This window comes from Scyliorhinus torazame, chromosome 25 (genome assembly GCF_047496885.1).
Source record: "Scyliorhinus torazame isolate Kashiwa2021f chromosome 25, sScyTor2.1, whole genome shotgun sequence".
Lineage (NCBI taxonomy): Eukaryota > Metazoa > Chordata > Chondrichthyes > Carcharhiniformes > Scyliorhinidae > Scyliorhinus > Scyliorhinus torazame.
In genome coordinates, this window is record NC_092731.1 from 25,793,563 (window position 1) to 25,814,067 (window position 20,505).

The window sequence follows — 20,505 nt, forward strand, 5'->3', positions numbered from 1 at the left end:
CCCCGACACTCCGTAAGGACACCCCACCCCACCCAGGCCCACACCCCCTTCCCACCTAACCTGCACATCTTTGGACTGTGGGAGGAAACCGGAGCACCGGGAAGAAACCCACGCAGACACGGGGAGAACGTGCAGACTCCCACTTTGTATTCCTGGAGGCCTCAACATGCCATCTCGAGGCACTAATTGCTCTGACCACCAACAAGTTCCCCCACTCTCATGCCATTCATTGCCTGGCAATGCCACACACCCAACACTCCCACCATTGGTTGTTCAGCATCCCTATCATCACAACCGCCCCCCCCCCCCCAACCCTAAAAGGTCCCTTATCCTCAAACTATCGCCCTTAGTTCTGAACTCCACCACTATCAAGAACATTCTTTCTGAATCTACCCAGTCTAATCCTGTTAGAACTTTCTATGAGATCCTCTCCCACTCTTCTGAACCCCAACAAATATCATCTTAGCCGACTTAGTCTCTCCTCACATGACATAACCCCAGTATTTCCGTTCAGGCCACCCTGGGATCAGCACCGGGTGACGCTGTTAAAGAGAAGGGTCTCTCCTTTGTTGGAGTAAGGAGTCCAAGAGAGCCTTTCTCTTCAAATGGTCATTGGATAGACATGGACGATAAGTGAATAGTGTAAATGGGCTTTAGAGTGGTTTCACAGGTCGGCGCAACATCGAGGGCCGAAGGGCCTGTACTGCGCTGTAATGTTCTATGTTCTCATAGGCCCCATCATGAAAGTTTTGAGCCTTCCCTGTTCTGGATTTCCCCCCCCCCCTCCCACTCCCCGAGCATGAGAGTGGCCCCAGATCCAAAATCCACTGGCCACCTCGTGTTGCCGGGCGGTTTTGCCATCCCATCCTCCACGACCGTGGGAAATTAGCAGCGGGATTCAAACATTTTGCCAGGGCCAGGTGGCCACACAAACCTGTCGCTGTAGTTTCCCCACAGCTGGCATCCCACTGGGAGTTAAAAGCCAGGCCTGTAGACCCTGCTTCAGTCACGAACTCTGCCTCACAACCCAGCTCTGCGAGATTGATTTTTTTTTTAAAAAGCAGGAAAATGATGTTACAGGAGATAAGGAAGCAGCGTCTCCAGAGGAAGAAGGGAGCCTGCATTATTTTGTATGTTCCCCTGTTCTTCCTGAGCTCCAGCACCACGGCCTCAGATACGGGGGGATGCGAAGGCCCTTCAGCCCTGGAGCCTGTCCCGCCATTCAGTTAAATCTATGACTGATCAATGTCTTCACCACATTTACTTACGTCGGATCCGCAACACCCTCGACTAACAAAAATCAATCAATCTCAGTTTTGACATTTTCAATTGTTCCTCAAAGCCCGGAGAGCTTCTCGGGGAGGGGGTTTGAGGATTCCACTCCCGTTTGTGTGAACGGGATGCATCCTGACATCGCCTTTGAATGGCCTGGCTCTAACCTTGAGGCTTTGCCCCCTTGGTCTGGACCCCCACCTTCCCCTCCACCAGAGGAAACAGGTTTTCTCCCCATTGATCCTATCAAATCCTTAAATCACCTGAAACATTTTGGAAACCGTCAGTTACAACCATAGGTTTAGCACAGTGGGCTAAACAGCTGGCTTGTAATGCAGAACCACGCCAGCAGCGCGGGTTCAATTCCCGTACCGGCCTCCCCGAACAGGCGCCGGAATGTGGCGACTAGGGGCTTTTCACAGTAACTTCATTGAAGCCTACTTGTGACGATAAGCGATTATTATTATTATAAGACGTGGGAGCAGAAGAAGGCCATTTGGCCCATCGAGTCTGCTCTGCCGTTCGTGACCGGTCTGGAGCGGGAATCTCCAGTCCACCTCCGCGTGTTTCTCGGTGGTTGGACTCCCTGCTCCCGCCACTTGTCAATGGAATTTTCCATTGAAGCCACTGCAGGCTGCCAGGATATCTGTGGGAGGGGGTGCGCTGCTGGTGGGAACAGAGAATCCCAACAGCTAGAGAATTCCGATCCTGATATGATCATTCTTAACTCCACTTTCCCGCCTTATCCCCATAAGCCTTGATTCCCTCACTGATTACAACTCTATCTCAACCGTGAACATACTTAACGACCCAGCCTCCACAGCTCTCTGCGGTAAAGAATTCCACAGATTCACTCCCCTCTGAGAGAGGAAATTCCTCCTCATCTCTGTCTGTAATGGGTAACCCCTCACTCTGAGATTCTGCCCTCTGGTCCTGGATTATCCCGCAAGGGGAAACAACCTCTCAGCATCGACCCTGTCAAACCCTCTGAGAATCCGATACGTCTCAATAAGGTCGCCTCTCATTCGTCTAAACTCCAATGAGGACAGGCCCAACCTACTCAACCCCTCCTCATCAGAAAATCCTTCCATCCCGGGATCAACCCAGTGAACCTCTGGACTGCCTCCAATGGCAGTAAATCGTTCAGATTCTTTCTGAAGGCCTCAAGCCTTGACGTTTGTTGAAAATTCCAATTTGGAGTGGATGAATCGGTGCTTCTTCCATTGTCTCAGCCTTACTCCTTAGACTTTTCCATTTTGCCTTGGTCCCTTCACCTCACCTTCGCAAGTTAAATTAACAACACACAGGATACAAATATTGCCCAAACCTGCTGAAAATGGCATGAAAGCTTCAATTTCCTTCAATCGTCCTTTCTCATCCAGAAAGCGATCGGGGCTGAATGTCTCCGGACTCTCCCAACAACTGGAATCGTACAAAACAGATGCCAGGACAGGGATCACAATCATTCCCTGAAAAAAAAAGAACAGCACAAGGGGCTTTAAGATCCATGGAGTACTCGCCTTGTTCATGCCTTCTTGGGCCATGGTTTGGGCCTTTACAGAAAAAGGTAAATTGGAAATTTTACCGCATCGTTCACAATGGGCGTGATTTTCCCACCGTGTTGCGCCGGGCATCGATCCCATTGTGCCGGGTGCATCGCGGGACAGGCCCATAACGGGTTTCGTGCCGGGTGTTAAGCTGATTGCGAGTCACCCAACTCGCTATGCCCGGTGTGATCTGGATCAGGCCCTCGATGGGCATCATCCAGATAATCATATTTAAATGAGCTCATCTAAGTAGGCACTGTCATGATATTCAGGTAAACATCATGGTACAAACATACATACATACTGATGGACAGATCAACGGACTAATCAACACACACACAGCACCACAGCCAATCACAGGCAAGAGCATACACACTACAAAACAGGGAACACGACACTTCCCGGAGATGCCAGTAGGAGACAGCTCAGGGCACAGAGCTCACAGCAAGCCACTCAGACATCCACCATGTGCTGAGTGCCACTCCAAGATAGTGTTAGGAATAGGTCCACAGATTCAAGGGTTATGATCGAACCTCAGTAACCAGTTTACCACTGTAAATATATGTTAGCAATAAAACTGAGTTGTACCATTCGCAACCGTGTTGGTTCGTCTGTGTAGCAGAGTACCCAACACATCATAGTACCAGGAGTAACTGTGGGACCTACCTACGAATCCTCTGGAATCTGCCATCCTGCGCCATGGACACCGTCAGCACACCGCAGCCGCTACAAGTTGCTGGAAACCTCGGCGTCAATTGGAAGCTGTTCAAACAGCACTTCCAGCTCTTCCTGGAAGCCAACGAAAAGGAGAGCGCTTCGGACACCAGAAAGATCGGCATCCTCCTCTACACGGCAGGTCAACACGCCATCCATGTCTTCAACTCCCTGGTGTTCGCGGAAGGTGAGGACAAGACCAAGTACAAGACGGTCCTTCTCAAACTCGACCAACACTTAAACGTCGAGGTCAACGAGAGTTTTGAGAGGTATCTCTTCCAGCAGCGCCTGCAGGGTAAGGCTGAGCCCTTTCAATCCTTCCTTACGCACCTCCAATCCTCGCTCAGTCCTGCGGTTACGAGACCGCCTCCAATTCAATGATTCGGGACCAGATTGTTTTTGGGGTCACCTCGGGCGCCCTACGCCAGCAGCTCTTAAAAGTTAAAGGCCTCACCCTAGACTCCGCAATCGAAGCCTGTGTCCTGCATGAAAACGCGACCAGCCGCTATACCCAATTTCAAGCGGCCGAATCGGCGCGGCAGGGGTCCTACGCGGCCGGATCAGTGAGGCAGGCGTCCAACAAGGCCAAACAGGTCCAGGCGATCGAGTTCCTCCCGGCCCACGGCCCGGACGAGGGTGGCCATTTTGTGCGCTTTCCGGGGCCTCCTGCGTTTGTGCACGCCAAAAAAGAAGTCGACACAGAGGGACGTGATGCGCAGGCGTGCTCGACGCAAGACCGAACTGCGCATGCGCGGTGGCGCAACGAACGCCATGACGTCACGACGTGCGGTAACTGCGGAGCCGCACATTTAAAGCGGCAATGTCCGGCAAGAAACCAACCATGCTCCGGTACTACACAGAATGCAACAGCAGCGCGTTCGCCAGAAGATGGTATATGGCACACGGGCAACTGACCTTCCCGCCCTGGCGCCTGGAGACGACGTCCGCATCCACCTACCAGAAGATGGCTGGTCAGCACCTGCCGAAGTTCTCCGACGCGTGGCTCCCCGCTCGTTCCTGGTTCGCATGCCTGATGGATCCATTCGTAGGCGCAATTGCCGGGCTCTTCGCCTACTTCCACGCTCGCTACGGGAACTTACACCGGCACCACGCCCTCCTGTTGTTCCGTGGTATCCTGTCCAATTTGCAGCAGAACCTTCGGGCACAAGTCGGCCTCAGCAGTCACCGATAGAGCCACGGCAACCCCACCAAACACCTCAGATGATGAACGTGGTCATCGTCGCCTCAAAGGATGAACACGATTGCTCAGGGCAGCAGGGTGATCTCCACTGCTCTTAATTGATGTGCCGTAGAGAGCCACTGGAGCTAGCACACTGGGGATATCCCACTGGATTTGTCACACTGGGGCTATCCCATTGGGATTATTGCACTGCTGCTGTCTCACTGGATTTGTCACACTTGTCTATGGGCCGTGCAATTGACCTCAGAATTCACCAAATCTCATTCGCTTGCTTGTGAGCAAGAGACCGCAGAAACAGATGGCTGCAGAAACTGCGCGTCAACGGGAAACCAGAATTGAAAGAAATTGGACATGTTACCTTTGGGATGACGAATCCCCTGAACTCGGTGTCCCTCATCACCGTGTGTGGGAGGTTTAACGGGATAATGTTGGAATATCGCTGGACCTCACAGATGGCTGCGTTGGTGTAAGGCATCTTCTTTTGATCGGCAACAGTGGGTATGCGTTCAGACCCGATCACCTGGTCAATCTCACTTTGAATTTTTTCTGAAAAAGTACAATTGTCATCAGTATTGGGAAGGGCGGATGCCCTAAGCAGGGTAAATTCCTCTTCCTCATGCGCCAGGCTTAGCCTGATTCAATTTAAGGTGCTACATAGAGCACACATAACGGGAGCAAGATTGAGCAGGTTCTTTGGAGTGGAGGACAAATGTGGGAGGTGTGGCGGGAGCCCGGCAAACCACGCACATATGTTTTGGGCGTGCCCGGCACTGGAAGGGTATTGGAAGGGAGTGACGGGAGTGATTTCGCGGGTGGTGAAGGCCCGGGTCAAACCAGGCTGGGGGTTAGCTCTATTTGGAGTTGCGGAAGAGCCGGGAGTGCAGGAGGCGAAAGAGGCCGACGTTGTGGCCTTTGCGTCCCTAGTAGCCCGGCGCAGGATCCTACTCATGTGGAAGGAGGCGAAACCCCCCGGACTGGAGGCCTGGGTAAATGATATGGCGGGGTTCATTAAACTGGAGCAGATAAAGTTTGCCCTGAGAGGATCGGCTCAAGGGTTCACCAGGCGGTGGCAGCCATTTCTCGACTACCTAGGGGAACGTTAGAGGGAAGACAGATGACCAGCAGCAGCAGCAACCCAGGGGGGAGGGGGGGGAGGGGGGAGGGGGGGGGTTAGTTTAGGTCAAAGATAAAGGGGTTTTGTTACTTGTGTATTGTTTAAAATTTCTGTATTATTGTTGCGTTTGCTTTGTAAGAGGGGAAAAACTGTTGTTTGGGAAAAAAATGTCAATAAAACATTTATTAAAAAAAAAAGTATTGGGAAGGGCGGCAGTCGATACAAGATCAAGGCAGGGGTTTAGGGGGGGTGGGGGGGGGGGGCGGGGGGGAGCAAGACTGCAGGATTGGGCGTTGTGCTGGATTGGGGGCTGTTGACAGGGGTGGGATATGCAGGATTGGGGGGCGGAGGATGTGTACATTAGGGACTGTTGACTGAGCAGAGGGTACAGGAATGAAGGGTCAACTGTTTTAATATCTTGTCAATCATATTGTTAAGGTTTGTTCATGCCAATTATGTTTTTAATGTTGAGAGAAACAGGTGATGGGTGTTAATTGTCTTTGAGAACACATAAAAAGGAGACCTCCACCACCAGGACACACCTTAGGGTTCTGTTCTACCGCCTGGCAGTGGGGGAGGTCTCCCGTAGAGGGCTCACTATGTGGGAGTCCTCCCTTTCTCCACTGGGGACCTGGCGAGGAGGGTGCAGCAGCAATGCCATGCAACCGTAGGTTATGGTGGTTCATGTATTCCCAGGCCGCATGTCTTTTCTGCGGCCAAGGGGAGTCTGTGATCCACATTGACAGATTCCCGAGATTCCAGCCCCTCTTTAGTTATTTGAAAGGGTTTCTCCTCAATCTTTGGCTACACTTCAGCCCCTTGCCCCCAATCTTCGGTCATCTGGTGCGGAGGAGGGTGAGGAGGGAGATTGCCTTGTCAGCCTGCTCCGGGGCCTGGCCAGGTTGGCCGCTAACAGGTCCAGGCAGCAGGCGGTTGAGGGGGGGTCATCCACTCCACTGTCTGCCCCTGTACCCTGGCTACGTTCATGGCGGAGTTAGGGAGCACATGGTGTCCACTGGTACAGTTCAGGCCCTCCGTGACCGGTGGGCGCGGTGGGGGGATGGAATGTTCGCCCCCAGGAATTGTATTTTGGTTTTGTTACGCTTCCTTTGACATTTTGTTGCAGTGTCTCACCTGGGGGTCATCCCTGTCACTTTTGTTTAATTTATTCATTATTTCTTTAATTAAAAGAATATAATTGAGGCGGGAGGGTGTAATTTAGTTAGTTAAGTTTCTTTTGCTGTTTTGCTTTAGTTACGGAGGCTGTCACCCCTTTTTAACTTGTTTATTTTATTGATCATTTGTTCTACTCAAAAAGAGCAAATAAAGAGGGGACTGCCGGTAGTAGAGCTGTGAGACTGAACAAGTCATAAACGCGAAAGAAAAACTTGTGTGTCTTGCTTTCAATGTCACCAACTGGCCTGAATCCTGTTCATAAGCTGGGTTTGCTGGTTCAAGAGTAGAAGGGCTGGGAGGTACCTATGTACATTTTACCTAGTGCCAGGAATCAGGCTACCTCAGGCCAAACCTGCAAACTGCCACGCATTACGGGAGAGAACATTCTGAATGCTTTGTTTTCGCCGCCTCGCTCCTTGAGTGTGTTTGCACATCTTTGGGTTGTGGGAGTGAAACCCACGCACACACGGGGAAAATGTGCAAACTCCACACGGACAGTGACCCAGAGCCTGACTTCAAATCCCATCATGGCGGCTGGTGGAATTTAAGTTAAATTAATAAACAACCTGGAATCTCAGATTCTCCAAAAATAATTTAGAGCACCCAATTTTTTTTTTCCCAATTAAGGGGCAATTTAAAGTGGCCAATCCGCCTGCCCCGCACATCTTTGGGGGTGAAACCCACGCAGACACGGGGAGAATGTGCAAACTCCACACGGACAGAGACCCAGAGCCGGGATCGAACCTGGGACCGCGGCGCCGTGAGGCAGCAGTGCAAGAAACGCGATTAGCGAGGATAGAATGACTGCCGCTCATACTCACCCTGGACCTCTGGAAATTTTAAGAATAGCAGGATCCCCCAGCGCATGGTCGAGCTGGTGGTGTCAGTACCGGCAAGAAATAAGTTAAATGTAGACAGCAGAAGGTTCTCATCGTTGAATTCAGATCTGGGGTCACCTTTCTCCTGGGATAAAAGGTGGTAGCTGTGCATTAGCATACTGTTGACATGTTCTGCTTGATTCTGCAATCAAGGTGGTCATCACAGGCTGATAAACCCCAGTCACCATAAGATCCAGCTCAACTATTGAGGGATGCCCGGGGTCATGTTCCCCACCTCTGGCTGGGGAGGGGTTATAAGGAGGCAGCCCCTGAGTGTCCCTCTAGCTTCCTGATCCCACTGTCTATATTCTGCCTTTGAAAAATTGCTGTTCGGAAAAGGGTAAAAGGGGAGGCAGTGGCGTAGTTGCATTGTCGCTGGACTAGTGATCTGGAGACCCAGGGTCATGCTCTGGGGAACTGGGTTCGAATCCCACCATGGCAGGTGGTGGAATTTGAATTCAATAAAAAAAATCTGGAATTAAAAGACTAACGATGGCCATGGAACCATTGTCAGTTGTTGTTAAACCCACCTGGTTCACGGGTTCTCCCCGTGTCTGCGTGGGCTTCCTCCAGGGTGCTCCGGATTCCTTTAAAAAAAATAAGTTTCGAGTACCCAATTCATTTTATCCAATTAAGGGCAATTCACCTACCGGGCTCATCTTTGGGTTGTGGGGGTGAGACCCACGCAGACAGGGGAGAATGTGCAAACTCCATACGGGCAGTGACCCAGGGCCGGGATCGAACCTGGGACCTCGGCGTCGTGAGGCAACAGTGCTAACCACTGCGCCACCGTGCTGCCCCTTGATTTCCTCCCATGAGTCCCGAAAGACGTGCTGTTAGGTGAATTGGACATTCTGAATTCTCCCTCTGTGTACCTGAGTAGGCACCGGAGTGTGGCGACTGGGGGATTTTCACAGTAACTTAATTGCAGTGTTAATGTCAGCTTACTTGTGACAATATTAAAGATTATTATTATTAGTGTCCTTCAGGGAAGGAAATCTGTCGTCCTTACCTGGTCTGGCCTACATGTGACTCCAGACCCACAGCTTTGTGGTTGATGTCATGATATGCAAACATGCAACCAATGAACACTCAGAATAGGACACAACCAATGGGCAGTCAGGACACTCAGAGGTGGCATCACCACAAGGGGGCATGACAGAAACACTATAAAAGTGATGAGGCACTCACACCTCTTTCCACAGACAGACATCTAGAGAGATAGACAGGGTTGATCAGCAGCATCACACCCCAGCACGTGGCTTAGAGCAAGCTGGTACAGTTAGACTGAGTTACTACAGTTAGATTAGCAGAGAGTCGAACTCATTTGAGAACTGTGTTAACAGTTCAATAAACACGGTTAACTCATTTCAGAGTCTGGAGCATCCTTTAGTGAAGACTGCATCAAGTAGAAGCCTGTGTTATCCAAAGCAGCATAACACAACAGTTGACTCTTAAATGCCCTCAGGGATGGGCAATAAATATAGGCCCGACCGATGATGCCACATCCCATGAACAAATATTAAAAAATTAAATTAAATAAAACTATGCGAGTTATTCCTCAGCCCTTTCCGGGGATGGGGTTTCCCGGTCCAGTCGAGGGCAAGCCCCTGTGGCGGGACGGGTGAGCGACGCAAAATGCCATAAGCATCAGCGGGACTGCAAGATCCTGCCAGCGACCAATGACGACCCACCTCCGCCTCTGGGCAACATGCCATGGGAGGGGGTGGAATCCACAGACTTAAGAAATAAAACTTAATTAACTGATCGGTGGAGCAGGCTTGAGAGGCTAAATTTCCTACTCCTGCTCCTTGTTCTTCTGTTCTGAGAAAGAAGTAATCTGTCTGATTCCATCTTCCAGCTCTTGGCCTGTAGCCCTGTAGGTAACAGCACCTTGTGGTAGTCTGTGTAGAGGTATTACGGTACCTGGTAATGCTGGAACACCATTGGTAGATATTGTATGTTTCCTATTGGTCAAACTGTATGGTAGCTCCGCCCTGCAAGGCGGGGTATAAGAGCCCGTGCCACCCCAGCAGCCTTCTTTCTGTACCTGAGCTGTTGGGGGAAACATCTAGCTTATTAGAGCCTTCAGTTGGACTACAACCTCGCTTTAGTGGTCATTGATCGTGCATCACACCTCAAGCACAAATCTGATATTCTCGATTAATAAAAGGATCAATAAGAGGATCCGGGTCCAGATAGCTAGGAGTTGGGGGACCCAACATAAACTGAATCTGACGAGGTTGGTGGAGCAAATGGAGGAGGATTTCAAAAGATGGGACATGTTACCGCTCTCGCTGGCAGGTAGAGTGCAGTCGGTCAAAATGGTGGTCCTTCCGAGGTTTCTGTTTGTGTTTCAGTGCCTTCCCATCATGATCACTAAGGCCTTTTTTAAGAGAGTAGGCAGAAGTATTATGGGGTTTGTGTGGGCGAATAAGACCCCGAGAGTAAGGAGAGGGTTCCTGGAACGCAGTAGGGACCGAGGAGGGTTGGCGCTGCCAAACCTGGGGAGCTACTACTGGGCAGCAAATGTGGCGAAGATCCGCAAGTGGGTTATGGAGGGAGAGGGGGGGGCGGCGTGGAAGAGGATGGAGATGGCGTCCTGTAAAGGAACGAGCCTGGGGGCGTTGGTGACGGCACCGCTGCCGCTCTCGCCGACAAAGTATACCACGAGCCCGGTGGTGGCGGCAACGCTAAGGATCTGGGGCCAGTGGAGACGGCACCTGGGTGCAATGGGAGCATCGGTGTGGTCCCCGATCAGGGGTAACCACCGGTTTGTCCCAGGGAAGATGGACGTTCCAGAGCTGGCATCGGGCGGGGATTGGAAGAATGGGGGACCTGTTGATCGACGGGACGTTTGCGAGCCTAGGGGTACTGGAGGAGAAGTTCGAGTTACCCCCGGGAAATGCCTTTGGATATATGCAGGTGAAGGCTTTTGTGAGGCGACAGGTGAGGGAATTCCCGTTGCTCCCGGCACAAGAAGTTCAAGATAGGGTGATCTCTGGTGTATGGGTAGGGGAGGGCAAGGTGTCGGAAATACACCAGGAGTTGAAAGAAGAGGGGGAAGCGCTGGTAGAAGAGTTGAAGGGTAAATGGGAGGAGGAGCTGGGGAGGAGATCGAGGAAGGTATGTGGGCTGATGCCCTAGGTAGGGTTAATTCCTCCTCCTCGTGTGCCAGGCTCAGCCTGATACAATTTAAGGTGGTCCACAGAGCGCACTTGACGGGGGCGAGGTTGAGTAGGTTCTTTGGGGTAGAGGACAGATGTGGAAGGTGCTCAGGGAGCCCGGCGAACCATGTCCATATGTTTTGGTCATGCCCGGCACTGGAGGGGTTCTGGAGAGGAGTGGCGGGGGCAATAGCTCAGGTGGTGAAAGTCCGGGTCAAGCCAAGCTGGGGGCTAGAAATCTTTGGAGTAGTGGACGAACCGGGAGTGCAGGAGGCGAAAGAGGCCGGCATTCTGGCCTTTGCGTCCCTAGTAGCCCGGCGAAGGATCTTGCAATGTGGAAGGAGGCGAAGCCCCCCAGCCTGGAGGCCTGGATAAATGATATGGCTGGGTTCATAAAGTTGGAGAGGATTAAGTTCGCCTTGAGAGGGTCTGCGCAGGGGTTCTACAGGTGGTGGCAACCGTTCCTAGACTATCTCGCGGAGCGTTAGAGGAAGGTCGGTCAGCAGCAGCAGCAACCTGGGCGGGGGGGGGGGGGGGGGGGGGGGGGCGTCCTGGGGGGGGGGGGGGGGGGGGGGGAGGTGGCGGGGGGGACTGCCTGGGAGGGTGGATGAGCAAGAGATAACATGAAGGGTTGGGGAAACTGGCACGTACGGGTCAGGGCCAGTGTACAAAGCTGTGTAAATATATCATTTTGCCATGTATATATCTTGCTCTGCGTGATTTCTCGTTTTTGTTTGTGAGGGAGAAAAATTGTGTTAAAAAACTTTAATAAATATATTGTTAAAAAAAATAAGAGGATCCGGGGATTCTGGGGAGAAGGCAGGAGAATGGGGATGAGGAGCAGATAAACCAGGGTCGAATGGCGGAGCAGAGTCAATGGGCCGAGTGGCCTAATTCTGCTCTTATGTCTTCTGGTTTCCTAATCGCATTTTAAATCTCATGGTTGAAAAAAGGACATTTGGGGAAAATTCCAAAAACGAATCATTATTGTTGGCAAATATCAAGAAAGCATCAGGATTAATTATTTTTAATTAAGCATCACCCATTAAATTAACAACAGAATAAATGTCATTTCTAAAGCTTTAAATGGCGAAGGAATGACTTGTGCTTTTATGAAGCCTATCAGGACTTCAGGGTGCCAACTAGTGAGATACTTTTTTAAAAACCGTAGTCATTGCTGTAATGTGGGGAATACAGCAGCTAATCTTTGGACCAAAAACTTCCTTCGATAGCGATGTGATGATCTGCTTTCAGCCATGCTGCTGGAGCGATAAGCATTGGCCATGGGCCAACATCAACAGTTGAATGCAATACCAGCGTTATGAGAGCAGCCGCATTTATATAGCGCCCGTCACGTCCTCAAGGTCTCCCCCAAATCACTTTGGAGGCTAGCGACCCTTGCTACGTGGGCAAGCATAGCTGATTTGTGCACAGCACGATCCCACCCACAAACGGGAACTAAGATGGGCCCCGTTGATTTATTTTCATTGGGGTTGCGGACCGGAGGGGGGGGGGATTAAATTTTGGGAACGCCAAAGCAGGAGAGCATTTCCTGCTCTTCTTCGAATCGTGGCTTGGGATCCTCCACGGCAATTTTTTTTTTTTTTCACTCGTTCTCAGGATGAGGGCGTCACTGGCGTGCCTGGCATTCGCTGCCCATCCCCAGCTGCCCTTGAGAAGGCGAACGATAGGCCGCCTTCTTGAACTGCTGCCATCCCCGTGTGGTGGAAGTTGGCCCATCGTGTGGTTGGCGGTTTTGATACAACGGAGTGGTTTACTCCGCCGGTTTCGGAGTGCAGCTACGAGGTTCGAGAATGAGCCAATAGGACGTCTGAGGGTAATTTCGATCGAGGTGAACAGCTGGGAAACCCACGGGATCGGCTGGATAAACCAATGTTTCTAGTCTACGACTTTTATATTGGTTTATGGGATGCAAGTGCTGCTGGCTAGGCCGAGATTTGTTTCCCATCTCTAAATGCTCCTGAGAGGGTGATCCACCTTGAGCCCCGGAAGGGACGCCAACTATGCTTCTTTTCAGAAGCAGTTTGACACAACGGAGTGGCTACTGGAGAGGGCCACTGAGAGTCAAAATAGCCATTTTGGCTGGGTCTGGTGCCACACGTCAGCCAAACCAGGGGAGAATGGCAGATTTCCCCGAAGGGTATGAGCGAACCAGGTGAATTTTCCCCAAAGCCCAGCCGTTTCAACGCCAACTTTACTGAAACTCGTATTTTATTCATTATCTGATTTTAATTTCCACCAGCTCGTGGGACTTGAACCCCTGTCCCTGGGAGAATTAGTCTAGGCCTCTACATTACTAGTTCACTAACTCGACCACTCTGCCGTTCCCAATACTCCTTACCCTGAGTGAAATAGCCACTCCGTTGTGGTAAACTGCTTCAGAGAAGTAGCACTGTCGGTGTACCTGCGGTGGTTCAAGAAGGCAGCTCACCACCACATTCTGACGGGGCAGTTAGGGATGGGCAAGACCCTGTGGCCTGGCCAGCAGCACTCACATCCAAATACTCCTTCATACCCTGACTTACCCAACACCCAATGGCTTCGATAATCAGAGTTTAGAGAGCCGATTGGTATTCGGATCAATTATAGAATCATAGAATCACTACAGTGCAGAAGGAGGCCATTCGGTCCATCGAGTCTACACCGACCCTCCGAAAAAGCACCCGACCTAGGCCCATGCCCCCATCCTACCCCCGTAACCCAGTAACCCCACCTAGTCTCTTGGACACCAAGAAGCAATTTAGCATGGCCAATTCACCTACAAAAACACATCTGTGGACTGTGGGAGGAAACCCACGCAGACACACAGACAGGCACCGGAGAAATTGAATCCGGGTCCCTGGCGCTGTGAGGCATCAGTGCTAACCACTGTGCCACCGTGCCCCAAAACCCAGGGATCAGCGCTTACAGAATGTGTTAAAAACCTCTTTACCCACCTCCTCCATTTTGGAGAGGAAACTGGCAGTGAAGTCCTGGGGCCCGCCTGCAGTGCGTGCCTCTTTGTGACTTTGGATCATTTCTCTCAGGAAACCTTTTATCTTCGCTGCGTTTTCGAAAAGCCTGTTGTGAGGGCCCGGGAAGTAATCCAAAATGCTCGGGAGCAAGTCATACAGCTGTGGAAAGGAACACAAGATGTGGTTAGTCCGTCGAGTCAGGATAGGGGGGACTAATCTCTGTGGAGGCAAATAGCATGATATCAAATGAGTTCGCTGTTATTGTTTGTGAAGAAAAGAAAGAGTAACAAATTTGTATTCATGTTGTATCTTTCATGACGTCAGGATTTTCCAAATTTCTTTACAGCCAATAGTCACCATTATAATGCAACGTGTATGATCCCACAAACAGCAATGAGATATTGACCAGATAAGTTGATTTAGGTATTGTTTGCGTGTTCAATATTGCCCTGTGAGGAATTTCCATAGCGGCCATGGAGTGAGTGGTCGCACATTTGATCGCTCCCACTTGAGGTGGAATTGGTTGGGGTTTTCCACTCGATAATAGGCGGTAAGTGCATGAACAGTGAGAGACAGTGGGCGGGATTCTCCAGCCCCGCGGCGGGTCGGAGAATTGCCGGTGGGCTGCACGGAACGCGCCATGCCGCCCTGACACGATTCTCCGCAGAGCGGAGGAGAATGGCCGCTATTGGGGCCAGCGTGGTCGGCGCGGCGCCGGTCGGGGGCCGCTCTACTTGGCCCCCCCCCGCGATTCTCCGGCCCGGATGGGCCGAGCGGCCGTGAAAAAAAAAACGAGTCCTGCCGGCGCCGTTCTAACCTGCTCTGAGCCGGCGGGACTTTGGCGTTAAAGGATCCGGGGGCGGGCTGTGGGTGGGGGGGTGGGGGGGGGGCTGACCCGGGGGGGGGGGCCTCCGATGTGGTCTGGCCCATGATCGGGACCCACCGATCGGCGGGCCGGCCTCACTGTCACGCGGCCTCCTTTCTTCCGCCCCGGCGCCTGTACTCCTGCGCCATGTTGGGTCGGGGCCGGTGCGGAGAAGGGAGACACCGCCCATGCGCGGAAATCGTGCCAGTGCGACTGTGCATGCGCACGTCCCCCGGCGCCCATTACACGGCCGGATCAGCAGCTGGGGTGGCGGGAACCGCTCCAGCGCCCTGCTGCCCCCCTATAGGGGCCAGAATTGCGTTTCCGACGGTGTCAACACTTAGCCTCAGGATCAGAGAATCCCGCCCAAGAATTCTCCTCCTGTGGGGCCGATTTGGCAGTGTGATTTGGCAGTGTGCCTGCACTCAGAGAAGATCAAGTTCACCATTAGGGGGCCAGTGGAGGGATTCATCTCGAAATGGAAGCTGTTCATCGACCTCTTTCAGGAGTATTGAGTCGGAGGTGGGAGGTTCTTTTTTCAGTTCCGGTTAGGGAGGGAGGCGCTGGAGTGGCAGCATGTAGAGTTGGGACGAGGGGTTGAGCGGGTATGTCAGGATTTTTTGAATGTTCGCTGTTGCAGCAATTGATTTTTGTGTTGTTTCCTCTTTGCTGTGTAAATATTTGAAAATATCTCCAACAAAATGTTTTTTCAATAAAAAAATATTGCCCTACATAGGATGCGCATGCACAGTCGCACTGGCACGATTTCCGCGCATGGGCGGTGTCTCCCTTCTCCGCACCGGCCCCGACCCAACATGCCGCAGGAGTACAGGCGCCGGGGCGGAAGAAAGGAGGCCGCGTGACAGTGAGGCCGGCCCGCCGATCGGTGGGTCCCGATCATGGGCCGGACCACATCTCTTACATAGAATTTACAGTGCAGAAGGAGGCCATTCGGCCCATCGAGTCTGCACCGGCTCTTGGAAAGAGCACCCCACCCAAGGTCAACACCTCCACCCTATCCCCATAGCCCAGTAACCCCACCCAACACTAAGGGCAATTTTGGACACTAAGGGCAATTTATCCTGGCCAATCCACCTAACCTGCACATCTTTGGACTGTGGGAGGAAACCGGAGCACCAGGAGGAAACCCACGCACACACGGGGAGGATGTGCAGACTCTGCACAGACAGTGACCCAAGCCGGAATCGAAACTGGGACCCTGGAGCTGTGAAGCAATTGTGCTATCCACAATGCTACTGTGCTGATCTTCAGCCAATAATATTTTAGTCGGAAGACCAGGAAGAGACAATGTAAAATAAGGGGTAAAATTCGTAAAGGGGAACCTGGGTGTCTTTGTGTTTAGATCATTGAAGGTGGCAGGACGGGTGGAGAGAGCAGTTCATAAAGCAGAGAGTATCCTGGGCTTTATCAATAGGGGCTCAGAGTACAAGAGCGAGGAGGTTATGCTGAACTTATACAAAACACTAGTTAGTCCTCAGAAGGTGGTGGAGGTGGGGCCGTTGAATATTTTTAAGGCAGAGATGATTAGATTCTTGTTAGACAAGGGATGAAAGGTTTTCGAGGGTAGATGGGAAAGTGGAATTGGAAACACCAAAGGACAGGATTTTCCGCACACCCGCTGTGTGTTTTGTGGCAGCCGCGGGACTATCCGTTCACCCCGCTGTTTTCCGTTGTTCGCACCCTCCGCCGCTGGAGGCCAGAAGATCCCGTAGGAACGTCCCGCCCAAACACTCCAGCTTATTGAACGGCGGAGCAGGCCCGAGCAGGCGAAGACAGAGAGAGGAACCAGTGGCCGGCGACTGACCTTACCTGACCCCAGGGACTGCTAATGACTCTCATGTTTTCCGTAATCATGTCCAGTAGAGTGAGCAACTTCGAATCGGTGTATTCAAACCGGTTCCCAAAGACGACGGCACACATTATGTTGGCTGTGGCACAGGTGAGCTGGAACGTGGGGTCAAAGGGCAACTCTGATGAGATAACGAGGAGCAACAAAGTGTGACTTGGTTAGTGGAGCAAAACAGACCATTGAAGAGGGAGGGGGGGGGGGGGCGGGGGCAAGGTTTATTTTTCGATAGCTACCTTTAGCAGAGGATGGGCAATATTGCAGTTCACATTGGATTGGCCAATAATGTAAGAGTCCACAACTGATTGGCCAATAGCAAAACCACAGGTGATATCTGATTGGCTAACGCATCAACTTAAGCGATCCATTAGATTCTTTCAAAGAGCTGGTACAGTCATGATAGACCGAATGGCCTCCTCCTGTATTGCAAGGTTCTGTACTTTACATTTAACACCAAAAGTTAAAATAACCTCTCACCTGTTTTATTCTCACAATGCTTCTAACTAAAATGCTGACTGTCAATGGTCTCCTGAAAGTATTTCAGAGATTCGCGATAAAGCGTTTGGATGTGAGGGTATCTAACATTGAGAATCGAGAACAATCAACGCACATAAGACGAGGTGACTGTGAAGATTTCTCAAAGTCGTTACAGGATGTGGGCATTGCTGGCTCAAGCCCAGCATTTATTACCTATCCTTAATTGCCCCTTGGGAAGGTGGCGAATTCGATGCCATCTTGAACCGCTGCAATCTGTGTGGTGTAGGTCCACCCACAATGCTGTTAGGGAGGGAGTTCCAGGATTTTGACCCAGCGACAGTGAAGGAACGGCCGATATATTTCCAAGTCAGGGTGGTGAGTGACTTGGAGGGGAGCCTCCAGGTGGTAGGGTTCCCAGGTATCTGCTGCTCTTGTCTTTCTAGATGGTAGAGGTTGTGGGTTTGGAAGGTGCTGGCTGAGGAACCTTGGTGAGTTGCTGCAGTGCGTCTTGTAGATGGTACACACGGCTGCTGCCACTGTGCGTTGGTGACGGAAGAGATTATGGTGGCAGGGTCCGACTCCGGCGCGGAAAACCTTTTCAGTTTGACCCACTCACCACCCGGGAGGTGGAAGCCTGGGGATTTCCAATGTGGGGGGGGGGGGTCATCAACCTGATTCTGGGCTGTGCTGTTGGCGTTGTGCCAACAGGTCCTTCCACAGGTCCGCAGCAGACCCGCCGCGATTGGCTGCCTTGAGGTGAGGCGTTTGCTGAGTGGATGGGTGGGTGCGGTCTTCCACCAATTCCGCCAATTCCGGATTTTTTGCGCACTCTTTCTTGCACTCGTGCTGGGCCCACCCTGTGTACACCCGCTGTCGACCTTCTTCCTCATTACACCTTGTGTATTCGGACCTTACTTAACTGATAGCTATACCTGATGGAGAACCACCCGCTCTTAATCAACAAAACCTTGTATTTGTCAAAGGATCGGCTCTTGGGAATCACCGTGACACAATATCTGCTTCCGTCTGGGTTAGAGCTGAGGGTTCAAGCTCCATTCTCGAAGCTTGGGCCGAGAAAGCCTGACACCCCCAGTGCAGTACTGAGGAAATGCTGAACTGTCGGAAGGTGCCATCTTTGGAATGAGCTGGGGCCCAGCATAGATCGACGTAACAGATCCACTGGCAGTATTTTGAAGGGCGGGGCTAGTTCTCCCCACTCTCTTGGCCGATGCCCATCCCTCAGCCAACACCTAACGATCTGGTCGCCGTCACACAGTGGGATCTTGTTGAGCATAAATTGGCGGCTGTATTTCCTGCAACAGTGACCACACATCAAATGAAAACCCATTGGCTGTAGAGCACTTTGGGCCGGCTTGAGGTTGTGAAGGGCGCTATATCAATGCAAGTTTTGGCTTTCTTACTAACCCCTGCCTGAGTGGCTTAGGCGCTGGTGCCCTGCACCCGCCATGGGACCGTGGGCGACTTTTGTTGCCCCACACGAGCTCCTTGGGCAGGATTGGCCCCGATGGCGATACCCCCACTCCCCACTCTGTCAGTCTGCATGACATGAGTGGGGGGGGGGTGGCGGGAGGGGAGGGCGGCGGAGGAGTCAGGGGAGGAAATTTGCGGGTGTTGGGTTGAATCCATGGGAAGCGGCTGATCTACAAAAGTCTCAGTGGATTTCAGGTTTCGGAAAATGGTTCAACTTTCACCTGTGAGAATTGAGCTACACCGCTGACCTTGATAGGAACATAAGTAATAGGATCAGGAGGAGGCCATTCGGCCCCTTGAATCTGTCCTGCCACCCAATTAGACCATGGCAGATCTCCCGCAAGTCCATTTTCCTCTACTATCCCATATTTCTTGATATCTTTAATATTTAGAAATCTATTGATCTGCCATCTGGAATGTTCTCAGTCAGTGAGCCTCCACGGCCCTCTGGGTAAAACATTCTAAAGATTCATCACCCGCCATGGCAACCTCTCCCCATTTAAGGAATGCTCTTTCCCACCAAAGTGAATAACCTGAAGCCCAAAGGTTATGTGTATTTGGGATTCAGTGTCAGTCTGGTCTGGCAGGAACCACCAACCTTTGGTCCTTCGGAATACGTCCACCAGACACTTTGCCTCTTGTTGGATGAAATCCTCCAATGTCGGCCTCTCCTTCCCGAAGTTCCTCAGGGCCGTGATGGCAAAGCTGCGGAGCTGGAGTGAGCGACGCCCGTTGCTGCTGGCGATTCCTGGGAGGAGAGATGGAGAGACACGATTCAGAACCCCCCCCCCCCCCACTTCACAGGAGGAGAGGGAGAGACACGATTCAGAACCCCCCCCCCCACTTCACAGGAGGAGAGGGAGAGACACGATTCAGAACCCCCCCCCCACTTCGCAGGAGGAGAGGGAGAGACACGATTCAGAACCCCCCCCCCCCACTTCACAGGAGGAGAGGGAGAGACACGATTCAGACCCCCCCCCCCCCCACTTCACAGGAGGAGAGGGAGAGACACGATTCAGAACCCCCCCCCCCCACTTCACAGGAGGAGAGGGAGAGACACGATTCAGAACCCCCCCCCCCACTTCACAGGAGGAGAGGGAGAGACACGATTCAGAACCCCCCCCCCCCCACTTCACAGGAGGAGAGGGAGAGACACGATTCAGAACCCCCCCCCCACTTCACAGGAGGAGAGGGAGAGACACGATTTAGAGACCCCCCCCCACTTCACAGGAGGAGAGGGAGAGACACGATTTAGAGACCCCCCCCACTTCACAGGAGGAGAGGGAGAGACACGATTTAGAGACCCCCCCCCACTTCACAGGAGGAGAGGGAGAGACACGATTCAGAACCCCCCCCACTTCACAGGAGGAGAGGGAGAGACACGATTCAGACCCCCCCCCCCACTTCACAGGAGGAGAGGGAGAGACACGATTCAGACCCCCCCCCCCACTTCACAGGAGGAGAGGCACGATTCAGACCCCCCCCCACTTCACAGGAGGAGAGGGAGAGACATGATTCAGACCCCCCCCACTTCACAGGAGGAGAGGGAGAGACACGATTCAGAACCCCCCCCCACTTCACAGGAGGAGAGGGAGAGACACGATTCAGAGCCCACCCCCCCACTTCACAGGAGGAGAGGGAGAGACACGATTCAGACCCCCCCCCCCACTTCACAGGAGGAGAGGGAGAGACACGATTTAGAGACACCCGCCCCCCCCTCCCCAATTTGTATAGTTGAAAGAGGGGAAGGAATGCAGGGAC

The 20,505-nt window shown here is 52.2% G+C and overlaps 1 protein-coding gene across 1 annotated transcript in view; it reads right to left on the reverse strand.

The window, feature by feature from the left end:
* The window catches only part of LOC140402443 (cytochrome P450 2G1-like), a 45,867-nt gene that overhangs the window by 7,957 nt on the left and 17,405 nt on the right, over positions 1 to 20,505 (reverse strand). Inside the window, exons 3-8 of the mRNA XM_072490228.1 lie at positions 19,343 to 19,492; positions 16,740 to 16,900; positions 14,027 to 14,203; positions 7,846 to 7,987; positions 5,093 to 5,280; positions 2,600 to 2,741 (exon numbers count right to left, since the gene is read on the reverse strand). Of these exons, the coding sequence (XP_072346329.1) occupies positions 2,600 to 2,741; positions 5,093 to 5,280; positions 7,846 to 7,987; positions 14,027 to 14,203; positions 16,740 to 16,900; positions 19,343 to 19,492 (960 nt within the window). The remainder of the gene's footprint in view (positions 1 to 2,599; positions 2,742 to 5,092; positions 5,281 to 7,845; positions 7,988 to 14,026; positions 14,204 to 16,739; positions 16,901 to 19,342; positions 19,493 to 20,505) is intronic.